Source organism: Indicator indicator, chromosome 1 (genome assembly GCF_027791375.1).
Source record: "Indicator indicator isolate 239-I01 chromosome 1, UM_Iind_1.1, whole genome shotgun sequence".
In the NCBI taxonomy this organism is placed as follows: domain Eukaryota; kingdom Metazoa; phylum Chordata; class Aves; order Piciformes; family Indicatoridae; genus Indicator; species Indicator indicator.
Genome location: NC_072010.1, coordinates 57,081,102 through 57,099,028, shown reverse-complemented (window position 1 = coordinate 57,099,028; position 17,927 = coordinate 57,081,102). Strand labels below are relative to the sequence as shown.

At 44.6% G+C, this 17,927-nt stretch overlaps 1 protein-coding gene across 3 annotated transcripts in view; it reads right to left on the bottom strand.

Moving 5' to 3' along the window:
• RAP2A (RAP2A, member of RAS oncogene family) overlaps positions 1–2,696 on the bottom strand; it is a 30,768-nt gene extending 28,072 nt beyond the window's left edge. The window contains exons 1-2 of one of the 3 annotated variants that reach the window (XM_054391501.1): positions 2,553–2,687; positions 2,374–2,501 (exon numbers count right to left, since the gene is read on the bottom strand). In XM_054391501.1, the coding sequence (XP_054247476.1) occupies positions 2,374–2,501; positions 2,553–2,687 (263 nt within the window). Of the gene's footprint in view, positions 1–2,373 lie in introns of all 3 variants that reach the window. The other 2 variants (XM_054391510.1, XM_054391520.1) reach the window with 2 other exon arrangements.
• Positions 2,697–17,927: the final 15,231 nt, after the last annotated feature.

The following is a 17,927-nucleotide window of genomic DNA, read 5'->3' as shown; positions in this document are numbered from 1 at the left end:
TGGTGTTTCTGATTCTTGGTAGTGTAATTAAAATTACTCTCTAATTAGGTAATAACACCAGAATTCCTTCATCAAAAAATAAAATAAGTAACAAGGGCAATATGTAAAACGCAGAGATACCTACCAATCAGAGACCTGGTCAATTATTTTTCAGGGACAATGAAAGCTTATATCTTTCAACATGGATTAAATGCATTTGTGAAACTGTAAACTATAATTCAGAAGTCCTTGTATAGACAAATATCATACAGGTAAATACGCATCCTTCCAGTGTCACTAGTCAAAAGGATGCAAATTTACGTCACCAGCCCCTAAGTTTGCAGAAACTGTAAGACTTAAAGTCAAGTTCCAAAGCACATCAACAGCAACAAAATTTACAAATACGAGTTGAGGAAGAAAGATCTGGTACACTCATTGAAACTACATCTTTTAAATATTGCAAATCAATGGCATACTCCTTTCAACTACAACTAAATTGAAATTTTCAGGACTCACTAAAATTTGCAATATTCCAGTTGCTTTTAAATCACTTTGTAAAAGTGAAATTTAGGATTTAAACACTGTTTATATGTCTTCCACAATGTACCAAAACAAACAAACAAAAAGCTAAGGTTGAAGTCTTGCAGTAGAAGAGATGGCAGAAGGAAAGTAAGAGCAGCGTTTTGACCCACTCTCAGCAGTGCTGAGTCAATGTAACTACGGAAGCACAAGTTGCTTTCTATTCCACTTCACCTATCCACAGCCTGTAAGCTGGGGTTTGATTGCAGATGCTCCATTGCAAGGTACAATGCATGCTGCAAAAGCCACAGCTAGGCATTCAGAGACTAAATGAATTTATATCACTGATTAAATAGAGGAAAACAAAAAACATTTATTAATGAATAAAGTTTACCGTAACTACTTAAAATGTTCTGTAAGGTATGTGTGAACAATAAGGAACATGATGCTATGGAAAATGCATTTGCCATAATAAATTTAAAATAACTTAATTACATTGGCCTTTAGAAATCTCCAGTGAAAAAGTTAGGACACACATTAAGAAACATCTACTATGAAAAAGTTGCAAGTCTCTAAAAATATCAGTGCTTGTCTCCTCCCTCCCCTTTCCCCTACTCACCCTCCTCCCCAATTTCAAAATACATCTTCCCCAGGCTATGCTCTGGAATGGTAGTTTCTATGAACAGACCATACCCCGCCATACAGATTAGCCATTTTCACCTTTTATGCTCCGCTCTACATTTCAAACCCAAAAGCTGTGGTCCGACTAAGTTATTTACATTCGTTTCCCTTTCAGATGTCCAAACCAAAGCTACAACCAGCGCTGTGACATAATTGCAGCCTTTCTTCACGGGCAATAACAGATCTCTGTCAGCAATGATTTGGCCAGAGGCATTTTCTCATCCATGCTGTGGTTCAAACGGTTGCTATGATTTCAAATGGTGCATCTACGCTTATTTTAGCCATAACTGGCTGCATTTCAGCTACTGACATCCATCTGATTGACATATAGCTAAACAACGTAGTGGTTATAACAACAAACTGGCAGTATGCACCCGTGTTTCACCACTGTGGATTCACTTGTAACAGAGTAGCTGGCAACGCGACCGTGGGAATTAAGAGAAACACCAGCATACATAAGGCCTAACGCTAACAGCCCTCATCTCTTTTACCAAGAATGAGGCAGTTCTAAGAGGTGTGGGAAGTTCACTTAAATATCTATGCAGGTATCTGAAAAGGCAGATCTCTAGCTGCATTCGAAAACGTGTGCTGCACGAAAACACCCAGACGCTTCCCCTGCAAATCGCCAACGGCACGTCCGCTAAGAAAGTACACTGGAGAACTGACCAATACGATATTCGGGGAACTGCTTTCCTCCCCCACCCCGGTTATAGCTATGGCACGGACTGCTGCCTGTCTGTCTGTGGCCAGCCTGTCTGCCATATTTTACCGAGGAGCACCCCAAACTTACCGCGTCGTAAACGCAAACGGGGGGGAGGGCGACAGGCAAAACCGCCGGAGCCCTCTCTGCCCCCGCTACGCCACCCTTGCGGCGGGCAGCCGGCACCCGCCCACGGGGAGCTCAGGGCTGCGGGCGAGGCTCTGGCGGGGGCGCGAGGGGATCCTGCCGCCCAGGGGCGCCACCGGGGAAGGAAGGAGGAGGGTGAGGGAAGGAAGCCGCAGGGCAAGCACCTGAGCGGGCAGCGGGCAGGGCGTGGGCAGCCCCCGGGCCGGAGATCCGGGCACTGCGGGGCGGCCCAGCGCGGGGGAGGAGGGAACGCAAGGGGGGGACGGGCAGCCCGCAGGCCCCGGCGGGCCGGGCCGCAGGTGGGCGTCGGGCGCGGCCGTCGGAGAAGCAGCCGCCGGGCAAGTCACCTCTTGACGCGGATGATCTGGTCGCGCATGGGTCGGATGTCCTGGAAGCTCTGCTGGTTGACCAGGCTGTAGACGAGGATGAAGCCCTGCCCGTTCTTGATGTAGAGGTCCCGCATGGAGGCGAACTGCTCGGTGCCCGCCGTGTCCAGGATCTCCAGGACAGAGGGGGAGGCGTCCACCTCGATCTCCTTGCGATAGAAGTCCTCGATGGTAGGGTCGTACTTCTCGATGAAGGTGCCGGTCACGAACTGCACTGTGAGCGCCGACTTCCCCACCCCGCCCGAGCCCAGCACCACCACCTTGTACTCGCGCATCCTCCCGCCGCCGCCAGCGCGGACCGCCTGCCCGACCCGCACCTGCCGACGGCCCCTCCTCACCCCCCCGCCATGGGCCGCCCCACTTTGCCCTGCCCGCCGCCCCCGCTCTGCTCGCCCGCCCGGCGGATGCTGCCGGCCGCGGCGGCTCCTGGGCAGCGCTGCCGGCGGCGGGGCCGCGCTCACGGGCTGCGGCGCGCCTGAGGTGGGGCGCCGACCCCGCCCCCTCCTTCCCCTGTCACCACGGCAACAGCCAACCGGCCGGCTGCGGCGGGGCGAGGGGACGGCGCTAAGGAGGAAGAAAGAGTGGGGAGAAGGACAAGCAACGCCTCGTCACGTGGTCCCTCTCCACGTCGTGCCCTCCCTTACAGAGTGTGCCGGCCAACCGGCGGGTGCGGCAGCCGCACGTGACGCCGACGACATCGGCGACTCGGAGGCTGCCTGTACCCGCCCGTCCCTCGCCCGGCGCTGTCGCCATGGAGACAGCGACCCGCCCCTCAGCCTGCTCTTCGGGCCAGCTCCGCGAGAGGCTCTTCCCGGAGGGCCAACCAGCAGCCGCGATGCGGTCACGTGCCGGGCTGTATGAGCCAATGGGAGTGTGGGCGGTCAGTAGCTTCGCGGCCGGAAGTGTTTGTCAGAGGCCCGCGGGTGGTGGTGCCGGTGGGCTAGGTGCTGGGGTAGCCGCTTGGGGAGAGGGTAGTTGTGGTGTCCGTGCTTCGGTTCCCGGAAGCGGCCTGGAGCCCGAGGAAAAGCTGATGTCGCATCTAGGGGGGGTGCAGGGCAGTTGGGTGAGGTAGCGGTGGCAGCCTCTGTTCAGCCTCACCGTTCCGGTAGGTGGGCGGGAATGGGAGATAGGCCTTTCAGAGCTGTCCGAAGGGAGGCCTTGTGCAGTTCTGCTTCCCGCTGTGCTGTGGAGTGGGAAGGGAGGGAGGGTCTGGCATGGTAATTCTTGCTGTTTTAAACCTGCCAGTTCTCCGGAGGCCGAAGGCGTCTGCGGAGGGCCCGGGGCCACCCTGTTGATCGCACTCGTCTACACAAGAGGGATGCATAAAATCTAATGCATACAATCTGTGAACGCTTCCTTTGAATGCACAGTGATCGTTGTGCTGGTGTGTGCTTGCAAGGCGTTCCATAGATGTTTGTTACTAGTGGGTGCCCCCTCATCCTCTTTTGATAGAGGGCCAGGGAAGATGGTGGTACAGTTTGAGAAAGATACTCCATCTAAACAGTAGCAAAACTAAGAATGACTGATGAGATTACATTAACGGTTTATTTCAGAAACCAGTATCACTCTGGAATGACGCTTGCATTTGTATGCTCATCTTTCTACTATGAGGCAGACTCCTTAACCCTTTATTTCCCCCTTAAATATCACTGTTTTGGATGGTTTGATATATAGAGAGAAGACTTTATTTACATTAGATGCTTTAGGTTCAGCCAGAGCTATAGGCAGATTTTCAGGTACCTTCCAAAATCTGTCAGAAAAGGACCACAGTCCTGGGATTGCATTTGATATAGTTCTATTCGTGCATAATTCCAAACCTAACTGGAAATTCTTGAGTGGTAGATGTACTTCTGGCTTTTTGGAGAACATTTGTCCACTTCTCTTGTGAGACTGAGTGCCCTGTTTTTCTGTCCTTCACCCTTGGCTGATTCTCATTCATCTGCGAAGAACAACAGTATTGAAAATTAAGAACTGGAGGCTCATCCCTAAAAACAAGATAGCAGTTTTTTGGAGGTACTTCTAATGAGGTGGAGAACATGGAGCCGTTTAGGTGCTGACATTCTTTCTTTTATGCAATTTGCTTATACTTCTGCTTTTCTTTACCAAGATGGGCAAGGGGGAAAGGAAGTAAACTTTGAGGAAAGAGGAACTTTCTGCCACAAAAAAAAAAATTGAACTGGGCAAGACTTGCCAGGCAAACATCTTGGTCCACAGCATGCTTTCCCAGTGTGACTGACTTTGCAGCTTCTTACAGGAGATTTGGGAGTCACTTAGTCCCTCTGTGCTGTACTACTGGGTTTTTTTGCTGGCTTCCTAGGATTTAGAATTTCAGTTCTATTGCTCACTTCTCAAGTCTTTTTATGTCTTACATCAAACTATCTTCTTTCAAACCTCATCAGCCTGCAGCTAACCACACTGGTTTATTATGGGTTTGAGTTTCTTGATACTGAATTTTTATCTTATGCAGAAACCAACATACCATTTTGTATATTTTTTGCTAGCTATTGTAGCCTCTGACCATTAGAGTATGTGTATGAAAGAGGAACAAAGCCTTTAACATCTATTTTCATTTGAAAGCTAGGGTTTGCTAATTCATCAGTAGTAACAGTATCAGTGGCAAGTGGCCTCCAGCCTGGTAGAAAGTGTGGAAGTGGACTTAACTTGCTGCCACTGAAAGAGCATGTTACAGAAGCTAGGTTGCATTAACTTCACTGCTTGCAGGCAATTTGGATTTGCTGTTTGGGTGTTGGGGGTTTATTTGTTTGTGGGTTATTGTGGGTTTTTGTTGTTTGGTGGTTTTTTTTGTTTTCTTGGTTTTTTTGATTCTTAAGGAAATCTAAGCTCTTGTGTTTGAAAGTATAGTAGATGTGCGTTTGTTCTGGTGAAGCCTAGTGTGACCTCTGAGAGAGATGACTGTTGTATCATCTGCGAAGATGAGATAGCAGCTTTCCCTAGACCTCTTTGTAAGATCACAGTCAAAATTTGCACTGATGAATTGCAGTCATTGGTTGAGGTTAACAGTTCCATTCTGGGCTTAGCAATTTAAGCTGGTAAACTAACAGGGGATGAAGTTCAGATGATCCACTGAGTGTAGTAAGTGTGATGGCAGTCATCATTGCTGTGCTTTAATTCTAGTACTTGCTTTTGAGAAGACAGTTCACAAAGCTGAAGAGCTAGGAAATTCTTGGTAAAATTGAGACTAGCACTTAGATTCCCACCAGTCAAGCATGCTGAGTTAGAGAGATCTTAAACCAGCTGATCAGAAGTGTTGCATGGGCAGGTCTTTTTTCTTCAGTTTAAGTTACATATAGCCTTCATTTAGGTGTGTTTAAAGTCAGGGAGCCAAAATCTGAAAAGGTCTTTTGCACTTTCTGCAACTCCATAGGAGTGTAAGCAGATGCCTGCTTGCCATGTTAGCTCTTCAACTCTGCCCAGACCCACACTGCCTCTATCTGTCTTACGCTTGTGCTGGGCCATTTCAGCTCACTGAATTTGATTTGTAGAAAGTGAATGCAGACTAGAAATGCGAATTGGCTTATAACTGTTAGCTGCCATGAATTCAAGTATGAAAGAGGAACAGAGTTAATGTCTTTCTCAGCTTGAAACAATTTAAACCCCCCACTTATAACTTCCCAATAGACTGTACTGTGAAGGAAAACAAACTAGATTACATTCCGTCAGAACAAGATTCCCTTAATGCGTTTTACCTTACAACTAGACAGCACAAGAAGTGTGAACACAATTGCTATCCCTTCACCAATAGATCCTCATTAAATTGCCATTCCTGCCACTTTGAATTGTGTGCTCCAGTCTACCGGGTTGGGGTATTGAGGTTTTTTGTTTGTTTTTATGGTTTGAAAGAGATGTAGACAGTAGAGGTCTTCTCTCAGTCATAATTTACTTTTCTAAGCAGAAAGGAGCCTTAAGCCTTCAGTCCTGTGGGCTTATTTCAGAGGATGGTAGCTCTGCAAGTTGAGGCAGTTCTCTGTTATCATTACGTTGAGGTTCTTTCCTGACATGGCAGGTTAACCGTTCAAAGTACTGGGATCATTTGTCGAGGGGTAGGGCTGATTTTTTTCAACTACTATGCAGTCCGATAGCCATCCCTGTCACGTAATAAGATTGTTGTGTTTAATTGAAGATGGTGGTTAAATTTAAAAAGAGTAATTGCTTCTGGCCCCTCTTTTTATTAAGAATGAGAATTTGATTGAACTGTTCCCCAAAACACCCAAGAAACCTAAGTGAAAATGTTAAGATTTAGCTTCCCATGAAAGCAAACAGGAAACCTTGGTGGTGTTATTAATTTTAATGAAAAGCTTCAATTGCATATCTATTTTTGTAAGAAATACTCATCTGCCAATAAAATAAAGTTAAATAGCTGTCATTTAGATGCTGATTCAAAACAGGGGAAATCAGTTTCAGGATATAAAAGAAACAGTAAAATAAACTATACCTAGCTAATTTATTATTCCATTTGACTGTTCCTCCTTATGATGTTCAGAAATACATAAATTCAATTGCAGGACTTAAGAGAAAATGAAGGTAATGATAGTCTGTTTTTATGAAGCTACAAAAGTCTTGCAATATCTGTCACAAGTCACATCTATTTTTTTTTTCTGAGTCAAACTTGAAATAAGTTTAACCTTTTGTTTTTAATAACCAGAGTGTAGGCACCAGGGACTTGTATTTCATAACCATTAGATTTTGTAGGCATCAGTTAAAATTACAGTTATAGCTGTATTTTCTTCTTACATGGTTATTTTGAGCAAAATACTCAGAACTTAATTAAATCATAAGATGCTTTAATTACTGCTAGCTACACTGTAAATTAAAATAAGATTTCCAATACACTTTTCACATTTATTTATTATATATGTATTTTCTTAAAAGGAGCAGCCTTCAATCTTCATCTTGCGTAATCAAATCATAACTTTGATCAGTTCAGTACATGTCTTAAAACTGAGCATGTCATTTTGGTGAATGTCTGAACAGATGCATTAATTTTGGATGTTTGGATTTACATCATCTGTTCTAGGCAGTAAGACTAGTTTCTCTGCATAGTATCTAGATTAAGCCCTGAAAGACCCCTGAAAGATTTCTGAAGAGTGACAGGTTTAAGGGCAAACCACAGAGAGTTACATTTTAAGACTGCTGGCCACTGCCTAAGGAACATGAGATCCCCTGAAAAAGACTTGGCAAACACTGATCCTCCCTCTGTAAACAAGTAGATGGACAAACATGCACAGCTCAAGCATGGGTGCACATTCCCTCCCACAATGAATGTGCAGATGTAGATAGGAGGTAACTTGGGGATCTGGGTGTGGGGAGGCAGGTCTCACCTGTAGAGTAACTTTCTTTCTACCCGAAGGTCATCTTCTGGATTTCTCACTTTCAGGAGATTGTTGAGCCCAACCTCTAATTAGCAGAACAGGAAGTTTTAACTGAGTGTTTCAGAATCCTGAGCTTTATATATGAGCATAATCAGCATAGAAGTTGCTATCCACTGGCCTTCAAAGGTAAACATTAAAGGCCTGAAAATCATGAGGGTTTGCATCCCAACACTGCCTATTGGATTTGCCTTTTATTCTTTAGATGTTGCTTCTGTTCACTGCTTCCTCGTACATTAAGTGTTTTTTAACATAAGCCAGGAGCCTGTTGTGCTTTAAGAAGACCTAATATTATTTTGTGTTAAAATTGGAAGCTTTGGCAACAGTGACTAATGGATGGAACAAAAATAGTTCATACAAGATTCATACAAGGGAAAACCAAAAAGGAACTGAGTTTGTGAGGTGTGCAAAGCCCTTGTACCCTTCCTTAGGTCTTCATTGTACATGAATATAACCTTGTGACTATTGCTTCCAAGCAAACTTTCAGAGCTGTGTCACAGTGGGAGGCCTATCCTACAAGTGAAAGATATGCATGCACTACTTTAAAGAAGAGCCAGAGTTCATTTGCTTGAGGAAAATAATACAAATAATTAGCTTCAGCCTCTCTTTGCATTTCCTCTTGGGACTTCTGTGAGGGCTGATACAATTGCATGTAGATTCTTGCAAAATAATTTGGGAGCTACTCAGAACACACCACACAAATCCATAAAATCAGAATTTCCAGAATTATTCCAGGAGGATTCATACAGGTCTAGTCCCACTGCACAGAGCTGAACTTTATCAGGATAACTTTTCTGGGTCAGATTCCAAGCAGATTTCCTCATGGGGTTTGGGATGGAACATAGTGGGCATATTAGGTGATTGAATCTGCCAGAACCGCTCTGTGTCACTCTTCTCAAGATGGTCAGTGTCTACTAGTTTCTCTTCTTTCTGTTTCTCCTTTCGTCTTCCAAATCAATGTTTTTCTCTCACTTGGATATTTTTACCAGTTACTCATCAATGAGGGGAAAAAATACATATACTTTGTATTTATTTAAAGAAAAAGTTTGATGCAGCAATGCAGCAAGAGGGTTATCTTTTGGTATGGTTTTTTTCATGGTGGTGTAATTCTTGGTTCTGTACTTGCTGCTAACTTCCTCACTTGGCTTCTTCTTGGCTTCCTTCTCTTTTTTATGTAGTGTCCTCACAACTCTTCTTCCCCAAGGCCATGCTTTCATGGTATGTTAGCTCTGACAGGGAAACTACATAGTGTAACTTCTGCCCTAGCTCCTCATCGTATCGCCCCACAGTGGTCTCTCATCCAGTTAGCAGAGGACCATTGATCTCCAACACACCATCATTCCTCATTTTTCAGTCACTGCTTGTGGGACTATTGCTGCAATTTGAGGATTTGTAGGAAGGAATTCAGCACCATTTTGTTTTTCAATTGTGATTGCAGTTATGTGATTGATATTTTCTTTATTTTGGTACAACACCCCCTCCCCCCATGTCGGGTTAGAAGCTTAGCATTTGCACATTTTTTTTGGCTGTATCATATCCTGATATCCCAGCCCTATGAACACTTGCTGCTTGATATAGCTTTCTGTTTCTAAAATCACACATGAAAAAGGTTATTTCCACCCTTACAGAGAAACATCTTATTCAGAAATCTCAAGGTCACTGCCATGAGCAGCTGTAAATGAAAAATACTTTAGAGCCACAGAAAAAAAATCAGCTGATGAGTGGATTTCAAGAGATCCCATAGGTCATGCTCTCCTGAGAGGCAATTTGAGTACATCAGGCTCAGTCCTGATGGACATCTGCACACTACCTAAACACTTCATGCAATGGAAATGCCACCATAGCCTACATCATGCTGTGTGTCACTGTCTGTGCTGTGTTAGTTTGAGATTCAGCTTGAATTCTCCTCTTTGTCCAGTTCACTCAGATCACAAAGCTCCATGTACCCTTTTCAGCTTTTAGGAACTTTAGGAACTTTTAGGACTTTTAGGAGCTTTAGCTTTCCCCCTTGGTTTTCTCCAGGATAAAAATGCCATGGGCAATACTGTCTAGACCTCTGATCAAATTTGCATCTTCACTGGAGTTTTTCCAATTAAAGCATTGTTTTCCTGAAGCAGAGCATCCAGACTGGACACAGTACCTCAGCTGAGTAGGTAGGATGCACTTGCCTTCTTGGTAGGGTAGGCCTCTCTTCATGCCTACTGGTGTAACTTGGAACTTCTCTTCACCACAAAGCCATGGTAGAGTTAATTTGTGTTAAGCTTGTGATCTGTAACTAACCTCTCCCACCCAGCCCCTGCATGAGGAATTTTTGCTCAGATAGTTTGGAAAGCAGATCACAGAATCACAGAACGTTAGGGCTTGGAAAGGACCTTGAAAGATCATCTAGTCCAACCACTCTGCCATGGCAGGATCACCTAGAGTAGGTCACACAGGAACGTATCCAGCTGGGTTTTGAATGTCTCCAGAGAAGGAGATTCCACAAGCTCTCAGGGCAGCCTGTTCCAGTGTTTTGTCATCCTCACAGGGAAAAGGTTTTTCCACATGTTCATATGGAACCTTCTGTGCTCCAGCTCGCACCCACTGCACCTTGTCCTATTATTGGGCATCTCTGAGAAGAGATGCGTTATCTAAATGCAGTACCTTGCAGTTGCCTTCCATGAATTACATTGTGGTTTTCATACTCTTTTTTTTTTTTTCCACAATTTGTGAAGACAATTTTTAATTCTAATTTTGTCCTCCAATGTACTTGTGGTTCCTTCTCAGCTTAGTATCATCCTCAGATCTAATAAACATCATCTGTTCCAACAGATGTAACACACCAATTACTGACTGGTTGCTGGATTGTTCCCTAATCCAGTAAGTGCTTATTATCTTTACTGTTACTACATAAGAAAATAGATTTTAGCAAGTTCAGCAGCAGTGTGTATTGGGTACAGCTTAGAGGTATCTGCTCTGTGACCACAAAAGTGATGGCAATACAGCATGCTGAGACCTGAGCCAGCTAGCATAGATAGCACATAAATACTCACTAAACTTGAAATAGTAATTAGTAGCTTAATCTGCACTGCTCCATCTAATTCTCTAGGTAGTGGTGGATTTGGGCTTTTTCACCTGAGAAACTCATACCTGCAAAAACTTGCTGCCTGTTTAGATATGGCTGCACCACTAATCATGCCCCAATGAAGAAAAACAATCATTTAGATAAAAATTGTGATGACTTAGTTTTTTCATGGGGTGGGATGTAATTCACCTCAACAGCCTTTGTTTACTGCTTGTTTACTAACAGCTAGGCAGCTATTAGTAAAATCTAAATGTTTAATAAAAAAAGCCCAATTAATAATACATGTCACTGTTTATGTTTATTGTATTTACTTTTGATTCCTAAAATTTCCATTCCTATGTCATGAAATGTGATATGGTCAAAGCTATGGATTGCTTACAAATGAAATTCTCGGTTTGCATCCATGCAAAGGAAAGACCCTTGAAAGAGAATCAGTGGTATGGGTTGAAAGGGACATTAAAGAACATCTAGTTACAATCCCCTGCAAGTCTAGAATTTTGTTTACTGTTGTCTTTAGATGCAAGACTCCAGTGTAAATACAGAGAAGCCAGAGAGACCTATGGGAACCCTGGGGCAGATCCATCTTGAGTCTGAAGATGTGGGGCTACAGTATTCAGTTCACTGCACTCACTCCATAGCTGCAGTTTCGGGACCTGAAGCCATGCAGTGGTCCTTGTACCTTGCTAAGGGAGTGAGTGAGTGAGTTTGTGTAGGTTCAGTGCCACACAGGCATGGTGTTGATTTGGTTTCTTGCTTAGCGGTCCAGTGTTCCTCATCCCAGTGGTGTGCAAGGGCACCTGAAGGCAAGGGCAAGTGTGTAGGCAGTATCTGTTGGAGGATGCTTAGCTGATCCCTTGCTTTATGTCAGTCTTCTAAGATTAAAAACAAACAAACATCCCACAATATTTTAATGGGCCATTTTCACTAGTTTCAGCTGGGAAAGCTAATGTGCAGGCAGCAGATCACTTGGGGAGTACATAATTACCCAGGGAGGACTTGTGGAAAGTGGTGGTCCAAAGAGATACTGTCATGTGCATGGCATGTAGCAAATGAGTTCTGCTTGCTGGATGAGAGCTGGCAGTAAATCAATCCATGTTTCAGCTGGAAGAGCACAGGGTAGGGGACATTTCTTTTCATCTAGCCCTGGTGTGGAGGGATTTCCTACAGTACCACCCCACAGCTCTTTGCCTCCAATACCTAATTCACTTGTGAAGGTGGTTCAGGAGCCCATAAGTCATTCAGGTGTTTGAAAAACATTGTCTTACATAGCTTTTCAGCTGCAGTCTCTAATGGGATACGGTGGGGAATTTGTATCCCCGAAGTAATTTAAAAGCCGTTTGGAACAAACCCTAGAAAATAACCATATAGGTCTCCAGAATAATTCCTTAGAAGAAGAAATAGCTGCAGTTTAACGTGGGAGGACGAGAAACCAAGCCAGTACTAGGTCCAAATCAGCCAGGAACAAATGTGTCAGATGGTGATATATCCAGAAAAGTACAATACCTTTATGTCTCCACTATGGTGTAGGTATGGCTGCAGTTCGTATTAGGGCTAACCGCACATGTGGGGACTGTGGCAATGCAGCCTGGTGAGTGTGTGTGTGTGTCCAGGGGCAATAAATGTGTCCCCATGCTCCCCATGGGGCTGTTCTTGGTGGGTTCTGGAGCTCCATCATCTTGTTTGAAGGTGACATAAGTGTGTGTATGTATTAGCTATGGTTGTATGTGTGTAACCACTGTGCTGGCATGGCCCACACCTGTTTCAGATGTGTACTTCAGGTAACTTGCACAGAGGGAGATATGAGCAGCAGTGACTGGTCACTTGGACCTGTAATGTTCTCTTAACCAGACAAATCAGCCTGTTTGAGCAGGAAATAATGTTTTCTCATGTTATGTCACATAGTCCTGCAGATAAAGAGGATGATAATATAGTTAATGCACACACACACCCCCTATTTACAAAGAAAAGACAGAGCAATGTGTTTTGGTTAAACACACTGTTACCAACTCTTTTTGCACTTTATTTTCTTTATTTTGGTATTTTAGCCAGCACCTAAGAAATGGATTGTCTCTGATGCTGATACATTGTTACACAGACCCATTTGATTAGAGGAAACATCCATTTAACAACCCGTAAGGGAGATTAAGAACAAGAACAAATTTAGCTGCAGTATTTTCCACGGCCTTAAAAACCTTCAGCCAGAGTCTCAGCTGCCATAAATTGGCATAAACTCCAATATCTAAAAGATGCATTGGTTTATGTCACCCAAGGAGATGACCTCTGGGATTTGTGGGACCGCTGCATAAATACCAGAGCTTTCAACCTGCCAGGGTCAATAAATAATGCTTTTAGTGCAGTCCTGCTCCATGCTTATATGTTGCTCCTTGATTTAAGCAGCATTGCATGAAACAGCAGAGAAGGGAGCCTTCAGCAGCTCAGTACATCTCCCTAGCAAAACCCTAACCAGGGTGTTGCCATTTTTGACTCACAGATGGCAAAACTGCTGAGGGGACAAGCTGTCTCCTCACTGGCACTCACATTTTTGTAGCCAAAAGAGGCAGTGGCAGAGGTTTTTGGTAGGAAGTGAGGAGTAAGCCCTTCTCCTGTGGAGCCTCTGGCAGGACAAGAAAACTTTTTTTCCTCCAAGCCCCTCACTTGCCACTGGAGTGACGAGGAAGTAGATGAAGAAAAGAGGAATGATGGCAACAGCATTCTTGTGCTCCAGGGGCTAAAACTGAATGGGTGAAGTATTGCTCTTGGAGTGCTACAGCACTGTCTTTGTGTCCACGGAGATGCTTCATTCATGTGAAGACAAACCAAATTAAATGGTAGGTTCCCACCAGCTCTACCTGTCCAGTTGTGTCAGTCTGCAGCGGCTGGGTAGATGGACACACAGGGACAAAAGTGGGCAAGCTAAATTGTTAGAAATGTAAAAGCCTGAGGAACAGGGTTTTAAAACTGACTTTTTTTTTTTTTTCCCTGAGATAAAAGAGGAAGTGATGAACCAAAACATTAGAAGGTGAGGACTGGCAAAAGGTGCCAATCTGAGTGTTATCCAGAGGAAAAAGGCAGTGGTCTGTGAGTTGCTAGGGATACTCCTAGCAGCAGCAGAGCACACAGCAGTTCTTCCCTGCAGCAGACACAGCGGGTTTGCTGTGCCAGCAGGCGTAGCTGCAAGCTGCTATCATCATAAACCTCCAGCTATTTTCATTTCATCAAAACAAATGCGCAGTTTGCCCCTAAATGGGTACAAAATGCTCTGAAAGCATCAGGCTTTTCCTAGCATGGGAAAAACACAGTGGCCCAATACCTTGTGCCATATGCCCACGCAGGGATGACGTGGAGGGACACTGGAAAGGGCTGAGGAACTTTTGCTGCTGGGGGCCTTGGTGGAGCTGGGTGAGCAACTGAAGACATGAGCCTGTGCCACTAGAATTAAGTTAGCAGGGCAGTTGCAAGGCTGGGGGCCTAAGACACACAAATCCAACCAGGTATCACTTCTGAAGGGACAAGAGCTTTGGCAGCACCTTTGCTGCCAGGGACGGTAGCAAAGCGGATGCTATTAATAGCCAAGAGGAGTTCAGTGCAGATACAGGCAAGCACATTGCAGGTAAACCTCACCTCACTTCACCTCAGCTGCCTCTGAGGTCTGTAGGTGCCCCATGGGAGCTAATCAACCTCTCAGCCCCCCAGCCTTCATAATTTTAGTGATTTGAATATAGTCTCAGGCTCCTTAAGGGGCTGCAGCTGAGGCAACTCCTTCATAACCTAGCTGGTTGAACAGGCCCTGTAACACCCACCCACTCCCCTGGATCCCTCACAAGGGTGTTTTCTAGGAGTGGTAGAAATAGACATTTCTACATTGTTGTCTTTGCATGTACTCTAATTCTGCCATGATTTGCAAGATAGAAACATGGTGGAAGGGAATAGGTGCAGGGCCCCCAGCGCTAGCATCCACTAGAGATTTGGCAAAAGAAATCCCAACACAGAGGACGCAACTGGTTTTGCTGCAGAGACCACAGACTTCACTTCTTTGTACTAGCTTCTCAGAGGGATCCTGCTGACCCCAAAGGTTAGTGGTCTTTGGGTTTTATTTTGAATAGTGATACTATTTTGCATGTGCAGGAACAGGATAGCTGGTGAGACTGTTGGGATTCTGCCACAGGAATCATGGAATCAGTGTTTTAGGTTAGATGGGACCTTTAAAGGTCATCTAGTCCAGCCTGTCCTGCAGTGAGCAGGAACATCATCCAGATCAGGTTGCTCAGTCTCCTGTCCAGCCTGACCTTGAATGTTTCCAGGGATGGGGCTTCTAACACCAATCTGGGCAACCTGTGCCAGTGTTTCACTGCCCTCATCATGAAAAAAATGTCTTCTGTTTATTTAGTCTAAATCTACCCTCCTTCAGTTTAAAACCATTACCTCTTGTCCTGTCACAACATGCCCTGCTAAAAAGACTGTCCCCATCTTTGTCACAGGTCTGCTTTAAGACCTGTAAGGCCACAATAAGGTCTCCCCAGAGCCTTCTCTTCTCCACACTAAATAACCCAAATTCTCTCAACCTTTCTTCAAAGCAAATGTGTTCCAGCCTTCTGATCATTTTTGTGTCCTTCCTCTGGAACTACTCCAACAGGTTCATGTCTTTTTGTGTTGAAGGCTCCAGAGCTAGACACCTCTTCCAGCTGAGGTCTCCCCAGACTAGAGGGAGAGAATCATCTCCTTCAACTTGCTGTTCATCTTCTTTTCATGCAGCTCAGGAAATGATTGCCTCTCTGGGCTGTGAGCTCACAGTGCTGGCTCTTGACTAGCTTTTCACCCACCAGTATCCCCAAGTTCTTATTGGCAGGGTTGCTCTCTAATCACATTATCCCCCATCCTGTGTTCATACTGGGGTTGTCCCGACCCAGGTACAGGGCCTTGCACTTGGGCCTTGTTTAATGTACCAGACTGCTCATGATGAAGACACATCCCCTGAGCTGTGCCTCTGAGTCCTTTCCTCAGGACCTTCCCATTGTCTCCAGCTCTGCCAGCAGACTGTAGAACATTCCTGTAGTAAATCTTCTACATCTTACCAGGGCTGATTTCACAGAATGTTATACAGATTGGAAGGGATGTCGAAAGATCATCTAGTCCAGCCCCGCTGCCAGAGCATTATCACCTAGAGTAGGTCACTGAGGAACACTTCCAGGCATGAATATTTCCAGAGAAGGAGACACCACAACCCCTCTTGACAGCCTATTCCAGTGTTCTGTCACCCTCACAATGAAAAAAAAAAAATCCTTATGTTTCTTATCAGTTTTATTGCAAATTGGCTCAAGTGTATGGACTCCTGGAGCATGAAACCACATCCAGATACAGATAGAAAGAAACTAAAAAATAAGAGAGTGGCATTTGTTTCTCTCTGCAGTATTTGTGAGGTAATAATAGTAACAGTAAGGGGAAGTAAAATAGAGCAGCTTCATGGTGATATTTTGCTTAAAGGATTCAACTGAATATAAAATAATGATTGATTTTAGGCACTTGGATGGACTAACATTTAATTCTAAGGGAGTCATTTTCTGAGAAAAGAAGAAAGCTTTGTCAAGAGGAGACAATTTTCACTTTGTATAGAGAGATGCTGCTGAGTAACACTGCCAGAGTTCTTTATTTAAAAAAGAAAAATTATATTGCACAGGAAACTTGGATTTGGAAGCAGTTCCTCTGGTAATTACTCACAAAGAGGAATGTACCTGCTGCATTCACCAAAGCCTGAAGGCTGGCCTTGCATCACAGAGGATCATCTGCAGTATGGCTAAAAATTCTAGCAAAGAGAGCGAAAAGAAGCAAGAAAGGACATAAAACTCCCAAATGCCTGGTCCAGAAAACAGTCTTTTCTACCAAGAGGGGATGAAACGTCTTTCAGGCCGAAATCTGATATAGGTGGAGGTGAGAGGTAACTAAGAGAATAACTATGCCACACTTGATTTCCACTTGAAAAGGAATCCCTACTGGCACCTCACTGTACAATGTCCCCTCACTGCTCTACAATTTTTGCTTTCCATTGTGTTTCCACCATGCCCACCATACCTGTGAGCTCTCATGAAAACCTTTCCTGTGGACAGCATTTGCTGTGAAAGAACAACAAATTTCTCTAACAATAATTGCAGCAGAGAGCAGAGAGGGTTTGTTTGCAGTCACTTTAGTTAGGAAAATGAAGATCACTTTCATATGCTTACATGAAACTTCTCTGTGTGGTCAAGAGCAGCGTGTCTCTTAATTTGGATCCAAGGGTCTCCTAAGGTAGGCCTGCAGAATGAAGTGGGTGAAGAGAAAAGCTTCTGCACACAGGTTCAAATAGGACTTCTCATAAGTAGCAAGAGGACTTTTTCCCTCTGGAAGCTTCTCTGTGCAGTAAAGGATTCATATTAATGTGCATGTGTAGCAGTGGGGAAAGGTATCTACTGCAGAACAGGTCACTTACAAATCATCTCCTGCCTTTCAGACTGCATGCTCAATACATGCTGGCAAGAGAAATCAATTCATTGCAACAAATGGGCCTAAATAACCCATTCAAGCACTGCAATAGTGCAAGGATTAAAATGTGCTCCTCCTCAGCCACATGATGGTAAAAAAGCCTATGTCATTTCCAGAATGAAAGGGAGAAAAGAAGAAGGAGATGCTCTGAAAAAATAACCACAAGCAAAAATAAAGGCACAGAAGCTGGCAGGCAGCAGGGGGTTCCTGTGGTGGACGTATGCTCAGAAGAGAAGCTCAGGTGAAAGCTAGAGGAAGAAGCACCTGGCTGTCTTGGTGCAGGAATGGGGATGCACAGCACCTTGCTGTATGCTGCGGCTTGATGGAGGAGGGGGGTCACCCTAGGTACCTCCATAAGCAGCTGGGCTGAGAAGGCTTCAGAAGAGGCAATCCTGCCTAGAAGTTGATTGTTGTTGCCCTCTGGGAAAGCCTCAGTCACTCTCTGTTTGCTCATACAGGACTGAGGCTGAATGCAAAAGGCCTAAATTTTGTGGTAAAAACATACTTTGTTCTGCCTGTACATAGAAAAGGATGCTCAGAAGAAAACTATT